The sequence below is a fragment of the Portunus trituberculatus genome, chromosome 32, assembly GCF_017591435.1.
Source record: "Portunus trituberculatus isolate SZX2019 chromosome 32, ASM1759143v1, whole genome shotgun sequence".
Lineage (NCBI taxonomy): Eukaryota > Metazoa > Arthropoda > Malacostraca > Decapoda > Portunidae > Portunus > Portunus trituberculatus.
In genome coordinates this window covers 6,445,879-6,470,603 of record NC_059286.1, presented here as the reverse complement: position 1 = coordinate 6,470,603, position 24,725 = coordinate 6,445,879, and the positions used below count along the sequence as shown (strand labels likewise).

General features: G+C 40.9%; 1 protein-coding gene across 11 annotated transcripts in view; it reads left to right on the top strand.

The window, feature by feature from the left end:
- LOC123511925 (TOM1-like protein 2) overlaps positions 1–24,725 on the top strand; it is a 38,511-nt gene that overhangs the window by 11,051 nt on the left and 2,735 nt on the right. For 4 of the 11 annotated variants that reach the window (XM_045268023.1, XM_045268027.1, XM_045268026.1 and 1 more), the window contains exons 2-13: positions 5,257–5,377; positions 10,618–10,784; positions 11,133–11,223; positions 12,264–12,370; positions 12,958–13,041; positions 13,370–13,645; positions 15,489–15,613; positions 16,143–16,315; positions 16,889–16,988; positions 20,780–20,861; positions 21,888–21,899; positions 23,562–23,612. In XM_045268023.1, coding sequence (XP_045123958.1) covers positions 5,257–5,377; positions 10,618–10,784; positions 11,133–11,223; positions 12,264–12,370; positions 12,958–13,041; positions 13,370–13,645; positions 15,489–15,613; positions 16,143–16,315; positions 16,889–16,988; positions 20,780–20,861; positions 21,888–21,899; positions 23,562–23,612 — 1,389 coding nt within the window. Of the gene's footprint in view, positions 1–5,256; positions 5,378–9,890; positions 10,080–10,617; positions 10,785–11,132; positions 11,224–12,263; positions 12,371–12,957; positions 13,042–13,369; positions 13,646–15,488; positions 15,614–16,142; positions 16,316–16,888; positions 16,989–20,779; positions 20,862–21,887; positions 21,900–23,561; positions 23,613–24,725 lie in introns of those variants that run through there. The other 7 variants (XM_045268018.1, XM_045268017.1, XM_045268025.1 and 4 more) reach the window with 7 other exon arrangements.

Sequence of the window (24,725 nt, the reverse complement as noted above, 5' to 3'; positions counted from 1 at the left end):
GTGATGAGTAGGATGATTGCATTAGAGCGACGAGTAGGTGTGGCTGTGTTAGTTAGCGAGACGAGTAGAATGATTGTATTAGTGACGAGTGTTGTGGCTGTATTAGTTCGCGAATGACGAGTGGCTAGACTGCATTCCTGACGAGTGGTATGGTTGTCTTAGTTAGCGACTGGCGAGTGGCATTTTGAAGAGAAGCTGTCGTGCGTGACTCAGAACCGGTTTGAATGATGATAAGCTGCTTCTCTATTTTCATTTCCACGCACACTCTCATCTGGTTCCATTTTCTTTATATTGACTAGTTGATCTGTTTTACTTGTCTTGATGGACCAAAACAGAGAATATTGACTTTTTTTAATGTATCGCTTTTATGAAGTAAGAATTGCTCATACGTAAAAGAATATTGTTACCTTTATATTCTCGTTACATTCATTTCCACTACAGTTAGCCTTCAATACTTGGACATATTTCTACCTTGAGATTTGTATACGATTAGACCATTTTATTGACATTAGGAACCGTTTATAGAGTCAGAAGATTAATGGCCACAATCTTTACTATTTTAATCCCCCACATAAGTTTCTGAAGCTGTTTAAAATCATCAAATAGCAAGTAGAATGAATAAGGAAACGCGTCATGGTACTGAAGGAGTTAATCGTAGGTGGCTGTGGGAAATAAGACTAAATGAACTGAGATAAACTGGCGCCGTCTTATTCAGGGTAATTTTGGGATCGTGTGTGTGTGTGTGTGTGTGTGTGTGTGTGTGTGTGTGTGTGTGTGTGTGTGTGTGTGTTGCCATGTCTTTCATTGTACCTGCCCTAATACAACTTGAAGACACTTTTAAAATAATAATATCATCTTTGTTCTACGTTATCTTTTTATCGTTATGAGGAAAAGTTAAAAGTGACAATACCCTATCTCCATCGAACGCAACGTTGAGATAATAAAACACGTAGAATACCACCGTTTTCTCGACGTGATACAGTTTGAGAAGCTAAAACTATCAAAACACTAATTAACCCCTTCCATTTACTGGTACATTTTTTTACCTTGAGATTTGTGTACGAATAGACCAATTTATTGACATTAGGAAAGGTCTATGGATGTCGGAAAATTAATGGCCACAGTCTTCATTATTTTAATCATGGATATATTAACCCCTTCAATACAGGGACACATTTTTACCTTGAGATATGTGTACATTTAGATCATTTTATTGACATTAGGAAGCGTCTATGGAGGTCAGAAGATTAATGGCCACAGTCGTCACTATTTTAATCCCCCACATGAGTTTCTGAAGCTGTATATAATCACCAAATAGTAAGCAAAACGAATACGGAAACTCATGGTACTGAAGAGTTTAAAATACCACCTCTGTCCCACATAACCAAGTTTGAACCTTACGAAAAGGACATTGACTTGGGAATGCTGTGATGTACCGCTGGTGTGCCGCTAGCGTTGAGTTACCGTACCCTGAACCGCGAGGCATCAACACGAACAGCTGGTAAAATAATAAACCACGTCCAAACACTTGCCAGATGGAGGTGTCGGAGCAGCTATAGTGACCATCCTGCGCTCTCGTTTTCTATAAAGTCGCGTTTAGTAAAAGTTATGTTCTGCGACAGGTTCATTCTCAAACGCTTGTGTGCTGCACCTCCACTGTTTCAAAAGGGTTTATTTATATTTACACGGGTTTTTGAGAGTGTTTTTACATTTCTAGAGGGAGATTGACAAGACTGCTACATTATTAACTGGAGAAACACTCTTGACAACCCCGCTAATCATCTCTGTGGCCTTGGAAAATAGTCGTGGTGAGAGAGCAAAGAGTACTGGCCCTGACTTGTTTTCTGTCATGTAGCTCAAAATTTTAGGTGTTTATGATATCATTAGGCGTACTTTAGGGAACTGTGTGTGGGGGTTATTGCGTCATTGCAGTGAAATAATAAAAAAACAAGACTCGTAAATGTTTCTTCACTGAGTAGAATGTAGATAGAAAGTTCAGATTTTGTAATACTCAATTTTCAGCCACGTACAGTCTCTCTCTCTCTCTCTCTCTCTCTCTCTCTCTCTCTCTCTCTCTCTCTCCTTTGTTCATCTATCTGTCTATTTTAACATAGTTTTCTTCCTTTTCTACTTCTTTTTAGCCAAGTCACAAGTCCTTTACGAATCTTAACAATCTCTCTCTCTCTCTCTCTCTCTCTCTCTCTCTCTCTCTCTCTCTCTCTCTCTCTCTCTCTCTCTCTCTCTCTCACCTCTGAACTGCAGAGAGAGCGTGGGCACATGGGCACAGATCTCCTTGGCGTTTGCGTGGGTAAGGAGGGGGAGCTGTGGGTGTTGGTCTCTCAGTGCCTCCCCCAACACCGCCAGGCTCAGGGGCGCCATCTGACCCCACTCCCGCCCCCTGCTCACTCCCACCTCCTCCTCCTCCTCGTCCTTCCCCTCCTTCCTCCTCCCTTCCCCTACTGGTCCCCACTCCAAGCCGCCTCTCTTTCCCGGCAACTGTGGGTAGAGACAAGGAGGTGGTAGTAGTAGTGGTAGTAGTAGCAGTTTTTGTTCTTGTAGTTTTAGTAGTAGTAGTAGTAGTAGTAGTAGTAGTAGTAGTAGTAGTAGTAACAGTGATGTTATTATTATTATTATTATCATTATTATTATTATTATTATTATTATTATTATTATTATTATTATTATTATTATTATTATTATTATTATCATTATTACTATTATTATAAGTAGTAGTAGTAGCAGCAGTAGTAGTAGTAGTAGTAGTAGTAGTAGTAGTAGTAGTAGTAGTAGTAGTAGCAGCAGCAGCAGCAGCAGTGGCAGCAGCAGTGGTAGAAGTGGTGGAGAGTGGTGGTAGTGGTGGTGGTTGTTGTTGTTGTTGTTGTGGTAATAGTAGTAAGTAGTGGTAGTAGTAGTAGTGTGTAGTGTTGTTGTTGTTGTTGTTGTTGTTGTTGTTGTTATTGCAACAGCAGCAGCAGCAGCAGTGGTAGTAGTAGTAGTAGTAGTAGTAGTGGTGGTAGTGGTGGTAGTAGTAGTGGTAGTAGTAGTGGTACAGCAGTGGTAGCAGTAGTGGTAGTAGTAGTAATAGTAGTAAAAGTAGTTGTAGTTGTAGTAGTAATATTTGTAGTAGTTGTAGTATTAGTGGTAGCAGCAGCAGCACTAGTACTATTATTATTATTATTATTATTATTATTATTATTATTATTATTATTATTATTATCATTAGTAGTAGTAGTAGTAGTAGTAGTAGTAGTAGTAGTAGTAGTAGTAGTAGTAGTAGCAGCAGCAGTAGCGCAACAAGAACAGCAACGATTACAGAAGCAGACTAGCAGCAGTTGCATTAATAGGTGGAAGTAATGGTGGTAATGGTGATTGTTGGTGTCATTATACGTGGCAGCAGCAGCAACAGCGTCAGTAGTAGTAGTAGTAGTAGTAGTAGTAGTAGTAGTAGTTGTTGTTGTTAGTGGTAGTGTGGTAATAGTTGTTGTTGTTGTAGTCGTAGCAACACCACCTACCACTGACAGCAGCAACAATAACAACAGCAGCAGCAATAGCAACAGTAATAGTAGCAGGAGTCAGAGAAGCTAAAAAAAAACCTTACACACACACACACACACACACACACACACACGGCATTACCCTCAGCGTGGAGACAGTTGCCATTAAACCGCTGGACTCTTGGCATAATTTCATAGCATGTAGTTGACTTTTCACCGCCTTCTCATCCTCCTCCGTCTCACTCCCTTCACTTTCCTCTCCTCTAAATGCACTGCCCAGCTCCTCCCCTTTAGCATCAATAGCCCACGTGAAACTCATCTTTAGGAGCAGCTTATATTACTGGTTTTCACTGTAAAGTCGCGGGTTAAAGAAAGGAAAGGAAAGAAAAGAGGAAGGGATCAGTTTGAGTGTGGGTGTGTAGCGTCGCTGTTGTTATGGTGACGACTGCACGATGTTTCTCTCTCTCTCTCTCTCTCTCTCTCTCTCTCTCTCTCTCTCTCTCTAGCATAATTTTCTTCCTATTTTCTAAGTCACAAATCTCTCTCTCTCTCTCTCTCTCTCTCTCTCTCTCTCTCTCTCTCTCTCTCTCTCTCTCTCTCTCTCTCTCTCTCTCTCTCTCTCTCTCTCCTTTGTTCATCTATCTGTCTATTTTAACAATTTTCTTCCTCCTTTTCTACTTCTTTTTAGCCAAGTCACAATTCCTTTACGAATCTTAACAATCTCTCTCTCTCTCTCTCTCTCTCTCTCTCTCTCTCTCTCTCTCTCTCTCTCTCTCTCTCTCTCTCTCTAACATAAGATAAGTGAGTAAAAGTAAATGAATGATAATAAGATTCATGGTAGCTGTTCTAATCAATAAGCTGCACGAATTTGAAGTAATTTGTATTTATTGCCTAAACTGCATCCACTCACTCAGTTGCAAGGCTCTGTTTGACAGCAGTTAGTTATCACAGAGTCACAAGACCACAGTTATCTCTTATCTTCTTCATATGTCCGTTGGCAACTTTTGCAGCAATATAACACGTGCAGCATTCCAGAAAATCAACACATATTTTATCTCTTATCTTCTTCGAGAGGGAGATAAATAGTACTAACAAACATGATTAAACAGATGAAGCATAAATACTTGCACAGACACGACATAAATCGTAAATAGATCCTAAAAAAAAATGTAAAAAAAAAAAAAAAATCTGGAGGGAGGTGCGGCTGAGCTATCATATGTCTCGTATTGCATGACGGCTTTTTATCTTTTAATATTTTCGTTCTAAGGGTATCAAGCAACGCAGACGCCTACCGAATAGCAAGACATAGGCGTGATACATACACCAGCTCATTATAAACAGTAAATGTAACCTAAAAGCATGAATATGTAACGATTTGAAGGAAAGTGTGCTGGTAAAGTTATCGGATTCTCAGTCACATGATGATATTTATTTTATATTATTCTCGTTGATAGGATATAAAACAATACAAACAAGTTAGTGATAGCAAGATACACGTCTAATACATACACTGACACACCACAGAATATAAATACCCACTAGAAAAATACAAATAGATACAAGAAATTACAATAAAGTGAGATGCGAGCTAGCACACTCAGATCACACGGCAGGAATTTTACACGTGAAATATTCACGTGGCAAACTCTTAAACTAACACAAACTGCGTGGAAATAATAAAATATGACTCTTCCACACTCACTGACACACTATGAGTTACAGACAAGCACTAGAATAACGCAAATAATCTCAAAATCTGCAGGGAGGTGGTATGGCGTCACGGAATCAGCTGACGTCATGGCGGAGAGCGATGACGCAACAGGGCAGCAAAATGTCGTTCTTCGGGGGAAACGTCTTCGCCACGCCCGTTGGCCAGAAAATAGGTAAATAGACCCTTCCCTACATCCTTCAGCACACCCTCTACACCCCCACGCCTCCATGAATACTTCAGGGACACGCCGAGAGGAGAAAATACAAGAGAAATAATGACTGGGCGAAAATATTTGTTTAGAAAGTTGTCGTCTGCTTGTCACCTCCCTCATGTTCTGTTTTCCTGTATTTTTCGCCTCCCCTGAGTGTTGTCACGCCGCGGGGAGGTGTGCCCTGGGTCCTGCCTGTGCTGTAGACCCTGTGTGCTGCCAGAAATGTGTGTAAACTAAGCCATTTTGCGTGTCAAGAGGGAAAAGTGGCTACCAGATTTTTATCATTATTTTTTTGGGTCCTTTTTTTCGGTGTGCTGGTAATTATAACTCGGTATTTGTGGTGTGGCTTTAGTTTTTGTCTATTTTTGTAGATTCAAGTCGAGTTGGGCTGTGAGTGAGTCTGTGTGTGTGTTACTAAGAGGCGGCAGTGGCAGTGGTGGTGGTGGTGGTGGTGGGTCATGTGATGATGAGTTGGGACAAGCGGACAGACAGACTGACAGACTGACCTGCAAACTTCCATCTGGTTTTAATGGAATTTTGTGACGTTCTCTCTTTCACACACTCCTCATAAGCTTGTCGTGTCTGTTACTGGTACATTTGCAGCTGTGGATAGTGTTTGGAGGGGAAGAGATGCTTGAATTAAAGAGATCTAACCACTTCAGTACTGGGACACATTTTTACCATGAGTTTTGGGTATAGTTAGACGGTTTTATTGACATTAGGAAGGGTCTATGATGGTCAGAAGATGAATGGCCACACTCTTCACTATTTCAACCCTCACATAAGGTTCTTAGGCTGTATAAAATCGCCAAATAATAACCAGAATGAGTATAGAAACGTGTCCTGGTACTGAGGAGGTTAGCGTACTTTCAATGGACTGATTTTGTTTACTTTTGTGGGTGGTAAATTTGCAGGTTTGGGCAATAATAAGTTACTGGTATGTTCGCTCCTATAGATGGTGTGTTAAGATGAAGAAATGCACTAAATGATGGTAATTTTATGTATTTTCTTTATGAGTTAGTCTTATGGCACCTAAAAATTTAAGTTCATGTTAATTTATGGGTTAGTCTTATTCAATTTGTAGCTTTGGGGTAGTGATAGGTTACTGGCATGTTTGTTGCTGTCGTTGGTGTGTTGAGGTGAAGAAACGCACTAAGTAATAAGTTAATGTATTTTCTGTGGTTTAGTCTTATGGCACCTAAAAATCTACAGGTTTTGGGAATAAATTTGGTTGGAAATGGACCAGATATTCAGATTTAGAGCTTGTGAGTGCTTGTAGTTAATTACTTGAATATTGTCCAAAAATGCAAAAAAAACATTTAATTCAGTGGCTGTATATTGTTTGGATAAAAATAGTGGTTTTATGCATGGTATTATGTAGTGTGTATATACCATTAAGGTTTGCAGCAGCCCTAATCACCCACACATCTTAGTAACGATAGACTTTTTTTGGTTAATGTTCACTATGAGTCCTTGTCAGTAATGCATGACATGACTACATGTTGTGTCAGTAGTTATACTCACAATATTTTGCATTAATTAAGCTATTTTTTTATCAGGGCTGGCTATTATTGACTTGTAGTGATACTTATGAAAATCAAAACCATGCCAGAAACAGTTAGGTTAGGTTAGTTTAAATATAGGTTAGGTTAGAGTTAAGGTTGAGGTTTGGGTTAAGGTTAGGTTAGGTTATGTTAGGTTAAGTTGATGTTAAGGTTAGTTTGGATTAGGTTAGGTTGAGTTAGGCTAGGTAGAGTTTCCAGTAGGGTGGTGATATGGGCCCTAATATGGGTACCACTATAAATAAAATTGCCTGTGCCACTAATGGGCGGAAGCTTAACAGTGCTTCCCACATATACACTTCAAGTATGCCTACATGTGCTATAGGCCATACCGTTAAGAAAAAAAAAAAAAAAAAAACTAGGAGTTTGGCAATACCAATACAACATGAGGTGGCCCACATAAACCACCACACACAAACACACACACACATCATTCACACTAAGCTGAAGGTGGCCAGCCTCTGATGCCTCACAAAATCAGGTCAAAGATTCATGTTTGTGCTCCAGTCACTCTTGCTGCTTTTTGACGGAGTATGTGATGATAATGGACTGACAGATCATTATAGGCTGACCCACATCCATCCAGGTCGTGATGGTTGTGTTGGTGTTGTCAGTAATACACTGGGTTCCTTTGTTAGTGTTCTGTTGGTGGTTCAGTCTGTGGTTATTCCTCAGTCTGCAGTTATTCCTCTCATGTGTATCTTTTATATTTAATTGATACTTTTGTTGTCTTTTATATAAATTCATGTCTGCTCTTGTGTTAACTTTATGCCATCACGATCCTTTATATAAATTTCACACTTGTCCTTTATATTCAATTCATATTTTTGCTGTTGCTTATATAATTTACTATTTCTACCCTTTATATTAATTTCATACTATTGCAATCCTTTGTATGAATTTCACATGTACTGCCCTTTATGTTTTATTCATACTTTTCTGTCCTTTCTATTTATGTCATTGCTGGTCTTGTGTGAATTTCATCCTATTGTTTTCCTTTGTATGAATTTCACACGTCCTATTCTTTATTTTTTATCCAAGAGCGCTGGCCAAGGGTAGCACAATTAGAGAGAGAGAGAGAGAGAGAGAGAGAGAGAGAGAGAGAGAGAGAGAGAGAGAGAGAGAAAAGGGTCTACTAAGGTGCTATTCTCAGGAGATGTCAAAGGGATCATGTAATATTGACCGATAAGCATCTTGAACACTCCCTCTTGGAAAAATTCAAGTCAGGAAGTAGGAAATGCAGAAGCAGACAGGAAGTTATGGAGTTCAGACCAATTCCCACTGTTGCTATCCTTTGATCAACTTGGAAAAATTCAAGTCATAGGAAATAGGAAATACAGGAGGCGGCAGGAAGTTGTAGAGTTTAGACCAATTCATACTGTTGCTATCCTTTTTATCATTATCACACTTGTTCACTTGTTTCTTTGGTACTTTTTGATGGAGGTATTATATTTTGAACCCTGTAGCCTTTGATTTTCACTGTTATTTATGCATTGTTCACAATTACATACCACATTTATTTATTTTTTCTTATTATTGTACAGCCACCTATTGATAGAGATATATTTTGAATCCTTAACCCTTTGACTTTCACTGTTATTGCTGCATCGTTCATAATCACATACTACATTTATTTATTTACTTTTATTATCATTAATGTACACCCACTCAGACATTTTATTCATTAGAAATTGGAGAATCAGCATTAACTCCTTCAATACTGGGGCACATTTTTATATTTACCTTGAGATATGTTTACGATTAGACCATTTTATTGATATTAGGAAGGATCTATGGAGGTCAGAAGATTAATGGTCAGAGTCTTTACTATTTTAATCCCCCACATGAGTTTCTGAAGCTGTATAAGATCACCAAATAGTAAGCAGAAGATTGATGCCGAGAGTCTTCCCTATTTTAATCCTCCACATGGGTTTCTGAAGCTGTATAAAATCACTAAATCCTAAGCAAAAATGAACATAGAAAGACATCATGGTACTCAAGGGGTTGATGTATTTTCCAGGTATGCATTTATTGAGTCTTTATTAGTCTCCCTTTTTGATCACTGGAATGAGTTTTGAAGTATCTTTTCCTGCATATTTCAATGGAAGTGTAAGGAAGTAATGTAACAGGTAACACTAATAAACTCAACTAATACTACCTGTAACTCTGATCTAGATTTCTTTGTCACTCTTTCCCCATTCATGTCCAGTTTGCCTTTCCACTTTGCTATGAACAGTAAGGAGTGACAGCAGCAGGATGTGGCGTGGTGGTGGTGGTGGTGGTGGTGGTTGTGATGCACTGTGGTGATGCTTTGTGGTGAATATAGGGGGTGGTGGTGATTAGTGGTGATAGTGGTGAGTGAGGTGTGACAGTGAAAGTTGTAGTGTGTGTGTGTGTGTGTGTGTGTGTGTGTGTGTGTGTGTGTGTGTGTGTGTGCGGTAAACTGTGACAAGTTTTAGTGTCAAACGATGAAAATTGTCCTTGTCATTTTAAGAATTGCTACACAGTTTTTTTTTTAGTACTTTAGAGAGAGAGAGAGAGAGAGAGAGAGAGAGAGAGAGAGAGAGAGAGAGAAAGTGGGAAATGAACCACAGTGAAAGTGGATGAAATATATGATTAGCAAACAGAATGAACGAATTGGTATGGGAGTATTTGCTGAGAGTCAACCTTTGTGTGTGTGTGTGTGTGTGTGTGTGTGTGTGTGTGTGTGTGTGTGTGTGTGTGTGCACGTGCTCTGGGGTGCATCCATGCATGAGCGATGATGTGTGTGGAGCAGAACATTTTTACACACTTGAAGGACACACACACACACACACACACACACACACACACACACACACACACACACACACACACACACACACACACACACACACACACACACACACACACACACATGGTGATAAGTGCCAGTCTGACTCAACAGTGCATAAGAGAATCACCTACAGTTCTATCTACTGCTGTTACTACTACTACTACTACTACTACTACTACTACTACTACTACTACTACTACTACTACTACTACTACTACTACTACTACTACTACTACTACTACTACTACTACTACCATGGCTCCTTCAGTTGTATCCCAGAAAATAGGTTGGTTTGTGTGTGTGTGTGGTTGCTGGGGAGGATGATAAATAGACTGAAGGATTGAGTGTGTCTGTGTGTTTGGAATTGGACCAGTTTTTGTATGTTAGTGTTGGTTGATGGAATGAGTGTTTGCAGAGTGTGGCATTTTATTGGTGGAAAGACTAATTGGTGATGTTATTGATGGTGGGAATAGGAGCATGTTTTATTAGTCCATCTCTGAAACTGGTACTAATTTCTCATGTCATCCTCTGAAAAGTTGTTCTATTCCTGCTCCTCTCCTGCAAATGATAACTGGTTTTACTGGTTTCTTACTTCTTTTTACTGTTTTTTTCCTCCATGATTGCTCTTCTCATTCTCAGTGTTTCCTAGTATCTTGTTTGCTCTTAATAAACAAGCACCATGATGACCTTAGTCTTGCAACAGGTTTGTGCCTCACCAGAATAGGATAGGATTGTGTCACTTAATATATTTCTTGCATTCTTTCTCCTTTCATTTCTCCATTGGGAAGAAAGTCTGGTATTCACTGACCTTTCTTTGCCTTCAGAGCAGGCCACAGCTGAGACCCTACCCTCTGAGGACTGGGGACTGAACCTGGAAGTGTGTGACCTGGTGAATGAGTCTGAGGATGGACCTCGCGATGCCATTAAGGCCATCAGGAAGAGGCTCACCACACAACCCAAGAACTACACTGTGGTCATGTACACCCTCACTGTATGTACTCACTCCGCCTTGTCCAAAGTGTACTGAGCTTGTTGATATTGGACATTAACTTTTGTATTGAATGAAATGCATAAAATATATATGTATTTGTTACAAAATGTTTTAAATGATTCAATGGTAAAATGTCTGACCGATATTACCACTGAAATCAAGGGTAAGTTTGTGGACAGCTTTGCTTCAGCAGATGTACTTTTGCAAAACAGCAACTTTCTCTAAATTTTGGTGTGAGTGCAAAACCACAAACAAACCATTATGGAATTTGTGGTTTGGTGGAATGACATCAGACGTAGCCAGCTTCAGTAAACGGCTTCATCTTCCCCGTCCCTCCTCCTCCTACAGGTGTTAGAGGCTTGTGTAAAGAACTGTGGCAAGAGGTTCCACGTCCATGCCTGCAGCAAGGACTTTGTGCAGGAGCTAGTCAAGCTGATTGGTACGTGGCATCCTGGCCTGGGCAGGGTGGGGCTCACTTGTTTGCCCCTTCACTGCTTGACATTTTTTCTAATAATCAAATACAATTTTTAGCATTTATATTTATAGTGAAATTTTTCAAGTAGTTGTGTAGCCAAGAAGAGGCAGAATTAAATGCTTCTTCTCTTTTCTTTGTCAAGGCAAGAAGTGGCAAGTTCATGTGTGAGGATCAATGATGACATACATATTTCACAGGTGCAATATCACGCCCTCTCTCAATGCAGCCCTGCCATTCCCCTTCCTTTACTGTGCCTCCTTCCCTTGCAAGCCATGCAACCCCACCCACATAGTTTTTGCATGTTACTCCATGTGCGTCTCCACCTCACCAACCAGAACACCTTGTACCCTTTCACTTATTGCTCTTAATCCTGCTGCATTCCTTTGACTTTCACCTTTGACAACTCATTAGGTGTGTGTTCTTTCATCCCTCTTAACTTTTCTGTCCTGTCTCCTCATGAACCTGTCACACTGCTATTCATTATTCCTCATGTCTCATCCCTGATTCATTTCCTTGACTTTCACCTTGACAACACATCAGCCATCTTTCCTTTTTCTTTCCTAACTTGTTTTCTTCTCATAACTCTATCAAACTGTTGTTCTTGGTGCTCATTATTTTCTCTGCTTCATTCTTTTTTTTCCTGTCTCTTCTGCTTCATTCCTTTAACTTCCTCATTTAACAACAAATCAGCTACTTGTCCTCTGTTTTTCCAAAACTTTTCTCTTAGAATTTTATCAAACTATTATCTCTATTTCTCATCTCCTCTTTGCTTCATTTTATTGACTTTCACCTTGACAATGAATCAGATACCTTTCCTTTTTTCTTTCCTAACTTCTCTGTCCTTCTCACAACTCCACCAAACTGTTATTTTTACTATTCATCTTCTCTGCTTTATTCCTTTCACAAATCATCTGCCACCTTTCTTTTTCCTTGTCCATTCTGTTTTGCTTCTAATAACTGTTACACTGCTGCCTACTATTCCTCATCATTTCCTCCTCCGGCAGGCCCCAAGAATGAACCACCACCGTCTGTCCAGGAGAAGGTCTTGTCCCTCATCCAGTCTTGGGCAGATGCATTTAGACACCAACCAGAGCTGTCTGGTGTGAGTCAGGTATGTGCTCCCTCTCCTTCTCCCTCTCTCTCTCTCTCTCTCTCTCTCTCTCTCTCTCTCTCTCTCTCTCTCTCTCTCTCTCTCTCTCTCTCTCTCTCTCTCTCTCTTCTTGACCATTTGATTGCTCTGGGTTCAGCTCAAGCTTAGTGGAATGTTGCAATTTAGAGTTTGATTTTGATCTCCACTACTGAGAACAAAACAAGTGATGGAATACCTCAAGGTTCTTACTGCCTGTAGGAGTGTTGTTGCTTCAAAAGATTTCCCACAATTACTCAGAGAAACTAGCAAGTAGCATATAATTATCCAGTGTGTTTAGAGACATGAACTAATAGTAATAGTAATAATAATGAACAGTTATATTGCACTATACATGTACACAGAAACTATACAGCAGGTTGATGGAAGCTTAATATTAAACTTCGGAAAACTATCATAAATGTACCAATGTTAATGTTAGTGTTGCAGTGTTACAGTGTGTCTGAAGGGAATGCGCAGTTGTGAAGGAAGTGTACAGGCATGGGAAGTATTTAGCAGTGCATCATTGAGTGTATACAGTCATTATAAGTACTTGTGTTTGTGTATTCCAGGTGTATGCTGAGTTGAAGCATAAGGGAGTGGAGTTCCCAGCCACCGACCTTGACACCATGGCACCGATCATCACTCCTCAGAGGGTATGTGGCACTCCTCCCATTGCTCCTTGTTCCCCTTGTCTTGTGTGGCACTATTCTCATATTTTTTTTCTTATTAACCCCTTGAGTACCATAATGCATTTCCATATTCATCCTGCTTAGTCTTTGGTGATCTTATACAACTTCAGAAACTTGTGTGGGGATTGAAATAGTGAAGACTGGCCATTCATTTTTTTGAGCTCCATAGACCCTTCCTAATGTAAATAGAATTGTATAATCATGCCAAAAAATCATGGTAAAAATGCATCTAAGTATTGAAGGAGTTAATAATAGTACATTATAGGATCTCCTCCCTCTCTCTTTAATGCAGACCTCAGGAGCCCCAGAACCACGCAGCATCCCCCGTCCACCCACCTCTGGCACTGGTGGGGGCATGATGGCCACCTCACCGCGTCGCCAGGCCCCCCACCACCCTGCTCCTCCCGCCCCCACCTCCCCTGCAGCCCCGACCACACTGACTGCCGAGCAACGGGCCAAACTACACAGTGAGCTTGACGTGGTGGAGTCCAATGCTAAGGTGTTGGCAGAGATGCTGACTGAGTTGAGTCCAGGAAAGGAGCATCAGGAGGACCTACAGCTGCTTCAGGTGTGTGTGTGTGTGTGTGTGTGTGTGTGTGTGTGTGTGTGTGTGTGTGTGTGTTTCACTGTTTGATCTGCTGCAGTCTCTGACGAGACAGCCAGACGTTACCTTACGGAACGAGCTCAAAGCTCATTATTTCCGATCTTTGGATAGGCTTGAGACCAGGCACACAACACACACCAGGACAACAAGGTCACAACTCCTCGATTTACATCCCTTACCTACTCACTGCTAGGTGAACAGGGGCTACACGTGAAAGGAGACACACCCAAATATCTCCACCCGGCCGGGGAATCGAACCTCGGTCCTCTGGCTTGTGAAGCCAGCACTCTAACCACTGAGCTACCGGGTGTGTGTGTGTGTGTGTGTGTGTGTGTGTGTGTGTGTGTGTGTGTGTGTTTGTATTTACCTAATTGTATTTACCTAATTGTAACATACGGGAAAAGAGCTATGCTCGTGTTGTCCCGTCTCCATATCTATTAATGTCCAGCTTTTTCTTAAAATCATGAATATTCCTTGCGTTGACCACTTCCACGTCTAAACTATTCCATGCTTCCACCCTTCTATGAGGAAGCTATATTTTTCACATCTCTCCTATAAGTGGCCATTTTAGTTTTTCCCATGCCCTCTCGACATTCTTCCATTCCACATACACAGATCTTCCCTATCCATTTTTCCATGCCAATCATCACTCTGTATATTGCTATCAGGTCTCCCTTTCTCTTCTGTTTTCCAGGGTCGGAAGTTGCATTCTTTTCAGTCTGTCTTCATAAGTCAAATCTCTTAAGTCAGGCACCATTTTGTTGCAGCCCTCTGTACTTTCTCTAGTTTCCTTATGTGTTTCTTTAAGTTCGAGCCCACTGTATTGTTGCATATTCAAGCCTCGGTCTTATCATTGCAGTAATTATTTTCTTCATCATTTCTTCATCTAGATATCTGAACGCCACTCTTATGTTCCTCAATAAGTTCAATACTTCTCCAATTATTTTGTTTATATGTCTCTCTGGCGATAGGTCATTGGTAATTGTCACCCCAAGGTCTTTTTCTTCATGACTGGTTTTTATGTCTTCATTTCCTATCTTGTACATACTCCTGATTCTTCTTTCACTCTTGCCAAACTCTATTTTCTTGCATTTTGTCGTGTTGAACTCCATTTGCCATGTACAGCTCCATTTCCATATTCTGTCCAAGTCTTCCTGGAGTAGTAGTAGTGTGTGTGTGTGTGTGTGTATTGGTGTTTTTATACTGGATTAGAGGTATATATTTTTTTTTTAACTTAGAGGGGTAATGATCAGTGAAAAACGCTCACCAAGAATGCCAGTCCCAAAAAAGGTCTAAAAGATATTCAGAATTGTGAAGTGTTTTGAAATCTTCCTCTTGCAGGCATTTTGTACTGTGTTTGTATGTCTTTCTGCCCAGCATCCAGCTGAAGTCTGTATTTTGAAGGGTGTGCACTCTTACTAAGTCTGTTTCCAGAAGCTACAGAGATCAGTTTAGTTTTCATATGTGTTCTTCCCTGCCAATGGTAGCGACTAAATTTCCACTTACCATTTTCTTTTATAAATTTGTCTAATCTTTTTCCAAGTCTCTTCCTTTCATCTACCAATTATGTCTCTGTACAGCAGGTGACAGCAAATTTACATCCATCATTTTTATTCTTAAACTTGTCTTCTGTTTCTGAGTCTGTACCTTTCCTTTACCACTTATGTCTGTGTACACCAAGTAACAGACAAATTACCATTCTCACTCATAAATTTTCCAGATATTTTCCTGAGTGTGTTCCTTCCACCCACCAGTTGTGTCTGTGTTGAGCAGGTAGCAGGTCAGTAAAGGTGTGCATGCATTACAGGAGCTGCATGCCACCTGCCGTGCCATGCAGCAGCGGGTGGTGGAGCTGGTGGGTCGAGTCAGCGATGACCTCCTTACAGCTGACCTCCTGAGGATAAATGACAACCTCAACAACCTTTTCATCAGGTGAGTTGCCTCCTTTACATTGCTAAGTCACAAGTCACACAGTCTTCATTTTCCTTCTTGTCATGTGTCTAAAACTATCATTATTTTCTTATTTTTCATCATTTTGGTTATTCTTGTCATGTGTCTAAACCTGACTATATTTTCTCATGTGTTTTGTATTATTTGTTTTTATTTATCATTTTACTAATTTCTCTTTTATAATTTTAACATATCTTCATTCTTTTGCTCCGTGTCCAAATCTATGTGGTGTTCGTCATTGTGTATTCATTTTTACATTGCACTAGTGTGTATTTGCTTAGTTTTGGTTTGCAGGAGGGGAGTTATCTCATAGTATTCCATCTCTATATCTATCATCCAGTTTTGTTGTAAAAGCATGGACAGTTTTAGCTTCACAATTTCTTCACTAAGCTTGTTCCATTTTTTCACATTTCTATGATGAAAAATATAGTTTTAATGTCTCTTCTACAGTTTCCTTTCTTTAACTTTGTACTATGTCTTGTATCATCTTCAAGCGTCTCCCTTGCCACAGGTACGACCGCTACATGAGTAAGGTTAAGAGCGCCGGCAGCCCCAGCAAGACACCTCCTCAGACCCAGCCAGCCGTGCCACCCCCCCAGCAACAGCCAGCACCGGAAGTCTCCCTCATTGACCTGGCTGATGAAGCTCCCTCTGCACAGCTGGCATCCCTCAGTGTAACTCCAGGCCAGTCTTGACACTTGCATCCCCTTCCTGCTAGTTTTAATTTTTGTTTGTGACAACCTCTCCAGTACTATGATGCATTTCCATGTTCTTTCTGGTTTCTGTTTGGTGATTTTATACAGCTTCAGAAACTTATGTGGGGGATTAATTTAGTGAAGACTGTGGCCATTAATCTTTTGACATTCATAGATTCTTCCTGATGTCAGTAAAATGGCCTAATTGCATACAGGTCTCAAGGTAAAGATGTGTCCCAGTATTGAAGAGCTTAATTGTATTATGATGTTGTGTGCTGATCAGCATTGTTTAAGTCTATGTAGCTTTCAAATTAAGTTCTTGGAAGGGCTGTGTCAAGATGAGATATGGAGCAGGAAGTGTAGTTAGTATGTTTGGAGTGCAGTTTTTTAAGCTATTGAGTAATTTCCCGGTAGTATAAATAATCTACTGCCTATTGTTATACTTACTGTTTAGGTTGGGTTGGAGATCCTCACACTACCTTATCCTGTTTTTTTATCAGGTGGAGTGGAAAAATAACAGGTTTCCATAGCTTTGCATTCTGACGTCTTTCCTTACTTCCAGCTGTGGGTGCCTCTCCTCAGAAGGTTAAGAAGAATGAGGATGCAGACTTTGACATGTTTGCCCAGTCCCGGACAGCCACCTATGAGAACACCAAAACCAGGTGATTGCATGACCTGTTAGTAGTCTTGTGTTAAGGTTCCTGTTTTTTTTTTTTTTTTTTTTTTTACATTACAAGGGCACTGGCCAAGGGAGAACAAAGTGTTGGAAAAAAAAAATCCCGCTGGTTGCCAGGCCCTGTTAAGAGGAAAGTAGGAGAAAGAGAAAAAACAAAAAAATCTAAAAGGAGGGTCCAGTTAACGTAAGAGGTGTCTTGACACTCCTCTTTTGAAAGAGTTTAAGTCATAGGCAGGTGGAAATACAGACACAGGTAGAGAGTTCCAGAGTTTACCAGTGTAGGGAATGAAGGAGTGAAGATACTGGTTAACTCTTGCATTAGGAAGATGGACAGAATAGGGATGAGAAGAAGTAGAGAGTCTTGTGCAGCGAGGCCGCAGGAGGGGAAGGCATGCAGTTAGCAAGTTCAGAAGAGCAGACAGCATGAAAACAGCGGTAGAAGACAGATAAAGATGCAACATTGCGGCGGTGACTTAAAGAATCAAGACAGTCAGTTAGAGGAGAAGAGTTGATAAGACGAAAAGCTTTAGATTCCACCTTGTTTAGTAAAGCTGTGTGTGGATCCCCCCCAGACATGAGAGCCATACTCCATACACGGGCGGATAAGGCCCTTGTACAGAGCAAGCAGCTGGGAGGGAGAGAAAAATGGACGAAGACGCCACAGGACACCTAACTTCTTGGAAGCTGATTTAGCAAGAGTAGAGATGTGAAATTTCCAGTTTAGATTTTTAGTGAAGGATAGACCGAGTGTGTTTAATGTAGAGGAGAGGGGAAGTTGAGTGTTATTGAAGAAGAGAGGATAGTTGTCTGGAAGGTTATGTCGAGTAGATAGTTGTAGAAATTGAGTTTTTGAGGCATTGAACAAAACCAGGTTTTCTCTGCCCCAATCAGAAACAAGTGAAAGATCAGAAGTTAGGCGTCCTATAGCATCTCGCCTTGAGTCATTTAATTGTTGTTGGGTTGGGCGTCTGTTGAACGCTGTTGAATAATGCAAGGTGGTATCATCAGCATAGGAGTGGATAGGGCATTGAGTCAGATTTAGGAGATCATTGATGAATAATAGAAAGAGAGTGGGTGATAGGACAGAACCCTGTGGAACACCACTGTTGATAGTTTTAGGGAAGAACAGTGACCGTCTACTACAGCAGCAATAGAACGATCGGAAAGGAAACTGGAGATGAAGGTACAGAGAGAAGGATAGAATCCGTAGGAGGGTAGTTTAGAAATTAAAGATTTGTGCCAGACTCTATCGAAGGCTTTCGATATGTCAAGGCCGACAGCAAAGGTTTCACCGAAGTCCCTAAAGAGGATGACCAAGATTCAGTTAGGAAAGTAAGAAGATCACCAGTAGATCTGCCTTTACGGAAACCATACTGGCAATCAGAGAGAAGGTTGTGAGCTGATAGATGCCTCATTATCTTCCTATTAAGGATAGACTCAAAGGCTTTAGAAAGGCAGGAAATCAAAGCTATAGGGCGGTAGTTAGAAGGATTGGAGTGGTCACCTTTTTTAGGGACAGGTTGAATGTGAGCAAACTTCCAGCAAGAAGGATAAATAGAAGTAGAGAGACACAGATGAAAGAGTTTGACCAGGCAGTGAGCGAGTTCGGAAGCACAGTTTTTGAGAACAACAGGAGGGACTCCATCCGGACCGTAAGCCTTCCGAGAATCAAGGCCAGAGAGGGCCAGGAAAACGTCTTTATAAAGAATTTTAATTTTAGGGATGAAGTAGTCAGAGGGTGGAGGAGTAGGAGGAATATGCCCAGAATCATCCAAAGTTGAGTTGGTAGCAAAGGTTTGAGCGAAGAGTTCAGCTTTAGAAAAGAAGAGACAGCTGTAGAGCCATCTGGATGAAGTAAAGGAGGGAAAGACGAAGAAGTAAAGTTGTTAGAGATATTATTGGCTAGATGCCAGAAATCTCGAGAGGAGTTAGAATTGGAAAGACTTTGACATTTTCTATTGATGAAAGAGTTTTTAGTAAGTTGGAGAATAGATTTGGCATGATTACGGGCAGAAATATATAGGGCATGAGTTTCAGCAGTTGGATGGCTACGGAACCGTTTGTGAGCCGCCTCTCTATCATTGACAGCACGAGAACAAGCAGAGTTAAACCAAGGCTTTTTAGCTTTAGGGTTAGAGAAAGTATGAGGAATGTATAGCTCCATGCCAGAGATAATCACCTCTGTTATGCGCTCGGCACAAAGAGAAGGATCTCTGACATGAAAACAATAATCATCCCAAGGAAATCAGAATAGTACTGCCTTAGTTCCTCCCACTTAGCAGAGTTAAAATGCCAGAAGCACCTCCGCTTAGGCGGGTCCTGAGGCTGCACTGGAGTGATAGAACAGGTAACGGAAATTAGATTGTGGTCGGAGGAGCCCAACGGAGAGGAAAGTTTAACAGAGTAAGCAGAAGGGTTGGAGGTTAGGAAAAGATCAAGAATGTTGGGCGTGTCTCCAAGGCGGTCAGGAATACGGGTAGGGAACTGCACTAGCTGCTCTAGGTCATGAAGGATAGCAAAGTTGAAGGTTTGTTCACCAGGTTGGTCAGTGAAAGAAGATGAAAGCCAAAGCTGGTGGTGAACATTGAAATCCCTAAAATGGAGATCTCAGCAAAAGGAAAGTGAGATAAGATGTGCTCCACCTTGGAAGTCAAATAGTCAAAGAATTTTACATAGTCAGAGGAATTAGGTGAGAGGTATACAGCACAGATGAATTTAGTTAGAGAGTGACATTGAAGTCTTAGCCAGATGGTAGAAAATTCTGAAGATTCAAGATTGTGGGCACGAGAGCAAGTGGTGTCGTTACGCACGTATGCGCAACATCCAGCTTTGGATTGAAAATGAGGATAGAGCAAGTAGGAGGGAACAGAAAAGGGGCTGCTGTCAGTAGTCACAGACAACTGTGTTTCGGTTAGGAAGAGAAGATGAGGTTTAGTAGAGGAGAGGTGGTGTTCCACAGATTGAAAATTAGAACGAAGGCCACGAATGTTGCAGAAATTGATAGTGAAAGTATTAGATGAAGTGTCAAGACACCCAAGGTCGACAGCAGAGGGCAGTCCGACCTGGGGACATTTATGGTCCCCTCCCCAGAGGGGGACTCCGAGGCAGGGCGTGGTGAAGCCATTATTAAATTTTGATTTGAAGAGAGTGTAAAAGTGTAAGGTGTTGTAGTGTAGTGTAGGAAGTAGTAGAAGTTGTCTTTAGAGGGCAGGCTGCAGCTGCTCAATTGTATAAATGAGACCACAAAGGGAACCGGGAAGAGAGGACACGGGGAATCACTCAGTCTGCAGCACTGCCTACATCCCCGTAAGTACCTCTCCTGGAGTATTCCACCGGGCGGCAGGTGACTACTGCCTACTCCATATATATGTTGCTGTCATGGGTGTTTGAGTTCAGTGTAATCTTGCAGCTTGGTTGTGAGCAGGTTGCACAGGTTGTGAGAGTCTTGAGTTGCAAAGTTTGTCTCTACATCTTAAAGGTATGTGGCATTCTGACACTTGCCATCTCGTGCTTTACTAAATTTTTCTTCTTGAAGATTTTTTCACATAGTAAGGAGCACATTTTATTTGTTAAATGTTGTTCAGTCAAAAAAATATTTGGTTTCTTTTAAATGTAGTTTCCTTTAAATATAAGTCTTTATTTCTGAGGATTCTGAAGTGCCCTTTGAAGTGATCAAGGGCAGGAATTAATGCCAACTCTTTTATTGTATCAGCTATTGACAGATGAACTCTCTGATGTCTGAAACAGATTTGTCTAACCTTACCTTCCTTCCAACAGCAGCAGCACTTACCAGGACAACACAGAAGCAGACACCACGCCCTCCTCCCTGGGGCGTGTGGCCCAGGTGCGGCACAACCCTGTGAGTACTCCTCCTTTCTCCCCTGCCTGGCATCCTAAATGCCCCCTCTCATTAAAGCAGCCTAAACCACCTCTTTTATGGTGGCAAATGAAAGCTTCCCTTCATGCTGGTGTTGCACTCAACATATAATTCCCAGTTTGGGTTAGGAAATCTCTAATTTGCTTTGTGCTTCTTCTGTGATTGGCATTTGGCTGTGAATGGTTGTAGTGCTTTGGAATGACACTTGATGATCTGTATGATGGCAAACATTGACTCCCTCACACTTGTGTTGTGACTCCTGATCTCCTGATCCAGTGGAGGAGGGTATGAAGAATTATTTCATTATGAGTTGTTAGTTGAGATGTGTGCATATGTAAAGTTTATTTTTGTTTAAATAGAAAGAAGTTAGCCATGACTTGGCCAAAGATTCCCTCACAGAAGCCATATCTTTTCTTGTTAAAAATATTTTGTTGAATGAAAGATATATTTTCTGATTATCTAGTTAATTTTCTGTGATATGACACTTAAATGACTGATTTTAAATAGTAATATCAAAGAAAATATTATAAGAATGATACATCTGGTGTCAGGAGGTGTTATTAAGTTCAAATCATGTATCATCGAAGTTACAGTTGGAGGCAAGGGTAAATAAGAAGAGGAATACCTTCTGAATACAATGGCAACACACAACAGGGTTAGTGAGCCCGATGAACACCAGCATTAAGGTTGCATCATTTGCCACTTGGGGAGGTCCTGTTTCACCTGCACCAGTGTTTGCACAAGTGTACTTATTAATGGTTATGTTTGTTCCACCAGTAGTAACTGTTCCCTGACCCCACTCCCCTGACTCCCCACCAATTAATTATTTGTAATGTAGCTTCCCTTTGGCATGAATCTTACACAGCCATTCCTTGAATCAACACTCCACACACACAAACATACGTACATTCACACTTTCCAACTGAAAGGAGAGAATGGAAGACAAGTTAAGGAATTTGACTGACTTATTTTTCTCCCGGTGTTGTTGATGGCTGTGTTGGAGCTCAGGAGGCACTGTGGGTAAGGCGAGAAAGAGAAGAGTTAGCGTTATCATTAACTCTGTAGACAACCCTGATTGGCTTTTATGATGGCTACTCACATCCTTTGAGTAACACATGCTTCTTAGTGCTCAAGATATGCTGCATTGCCTCACCGGTGAATGGTGACCTCAGGCGCACACCTGCTGCTTAGTGGTGGCTTTGGTCTAATTTGCTGTCAAAATGCAGAGAAATGAACATGAACAAACTTCCAGCAGTATGAATTGAGTGGGTCTCTCAGCCACCAGGCATGGCATGCAGGCCACTGTTCCTGTCAGCAATTAGTCTAAAGCTGCTCTATCTCGGTGCAGAAATCTGTCTGTGTTCCTGGTAGGGTAGTGGAGCCTGTAATCTTAACCTGTACTGTGGTTTAGTTTTTGAGCTTAACTTAGTTCAGTTAGCTTTACATAAATAGCAAAACAGCAGTTTTGCAGGGACAGAGCCAGTAGCCCCATGGTGCTTTGCCTTCCTAGCAGTGAAGCCCTGAAACAACACAAGTTCACTGGAGGCAAAGTAGTGAGTCTACTCTGCTATACACTTTGTATGTATGGTATACAGAGATACACACACACACTAGGTAATGAACAGTTGTAAGTTACTTCAGGACTAGGTCGCCTCTGGTTGCCTCTAGTGTGACTGGTTCTTTACAGTGTTGAATCATCCCTGCTTTTAGAGTACTGTGAGAAGTATTTCACAGAAGCACAGATCTTGATTCCTTCTGCAAGTGTTTGGATGCACTCATTGGTGTATTCCCGTGACACAGTTTGAGTTTTCAGTGTTCTAAGTATTGTGACATCATTTGTCATTGTCATATTTGTGTTTCTTTCATAATCAGACTGTGGACATTAAGAATCATGTTTTAATAGTACTTTACAAAGATAATCCAAGATGTTTGTGATGTTACTTTGTAACACATTATCCATAGTGTTTCCTGAAGTTATTTTTGCCTGTCTTGATTTTGTGTTCAATTTTTTGCCACTCAAAATTTTCTTGTGCCTCTTGGTGTGTCCAACCTCATGATAAAAGAGGGATGCGTGTTCCCATGATTGGTGCAGTTGACAGATTCCTGGTCAAGTCCCTTGGTTCTGTGCATTCATTCAAACACTCAGCCTGTCCCAAATAAATAGGCATTGTGTTAATTTTGGGTAGACTTTTCATACATGGCAATTTAGCTGCAAGATGTAGTGATCTCTTAACACATTGACAATTTAGATGCAAGACTTTGTGAGAAGGAAGTTTTAGATGATAACCCTTGCCTGCGTCTGTAGTGTAAGTACGTATGTAGATGCAAGCATGTGTGTGTGTGTGTGTGTGTGTGTGTGTGTGTGTGTGTGTGTGTGTGTGTGCAGTGTAGATGTTATGGACCACAGCAGTAGTAAGCAGTGTTGCCTCTAGTAAGTTAACAGATCTGAAATTTGAAATTTAAATAGATGAAATATATTAGAATTACTGACATCAAAATACAAACATATTTTGCACAGATTAATAATTCCCTAGAATTTTTTTTAAACTAAAGATTTGCTCCTGACACTCACTAGGCAGCTGTTAGCACTGCAACCCCTTAACACTTTAAGGCCAGATGTTACTGTGTGTTTTTTTTATCCCTCTGCTAATGTGGTGCTTTTGTGTGTGTATGTTTTTTCAGCAACAGAAAGACACTGACTTTGAAGAGATGGAGGCCTGGCTGAATGAGCAAGTAAGTAGCTTTGTCCTCAGATCATAATAGTTCCCTTTCCCATTACTTCCTCCTCCCTCCTTGCCCCATCCTCCTGTGCACTCTGGATAGGCAGGAAGTGCTGGCCAGACCTGCATTGCCTTGCCCTGCCTTGCATGGAATGTATTACCGAGAGTACAGGTGCAGCATGGCATGGCCCATTAGAAACCCTTTGTGCATTATTGTTTGGCTGATGTCCTTTACACACAAGAAGCTTATGTCTTGTACTCAGAAGACTTGATTTTATCCTCTAGCCTTTGCTGTCTCCATTGGCTTGGATCACACTTCACTTCTTGCCTCTGAAGCTTGACTGTTACATGTATTACTGTCATTACTAATTGTTGTCATTCATGTTGTGGCTCCTGATAGTGAGCTAGTGGTGGCTGAAGGCTTGTGATGAGCCTGCTGGTATGAGGTGGTTAGTTACTGCTAGGGTTAAGGGAATCTGCTTGCAATAACATGATTCTTGTTGTCTTGGGGATGTGGCTGTCATCACAGCTAACAAGGAACTTAGTATGATCTACAAAACTTGCTAGTATGACCTACAAAACTTAGTGCATTCCATAAAGCCTTTCTTTAAAAGATCTCTTACAGGATTATTGCTCTCTGCCTAGAAAGAAGGATTTCCTTGATTTGTTCCTGCATAAAGTCGATAATGATCAAATAGGATGTACTGATTGATCTCTGAAGGTGCCAAGGGAAAACAACACTAGATGGTAACACTTCTGACTGGGGATAGCAATTTATTTTGGATTGACACATTTTGACAGTTTACTTGTTGCTGCTGCCTCATTGCTCTCATCTTCATGGTGTAAAGACATCAAATCTGTGAGCGGCACCACTGCTCTACCTCTCATTTGTACCTTCCATGTTTTTACCCTTACAATGTATGTATAAATGGTTCAGTGTTCCTTGCATTTGTTTGTACCATAATTCTTCCCCATCACAATAATGTTTCTGTATCACAAAGGAACTTCTAGTTTTCCTATGCTGTTCCAAAGTTAATATTTCCTTACCCATTATCTTCATATTAAACATGAACATTTATTACTGTGGGAGGGTAAAAATATTAACAGATACAAATACAAGGGAGAG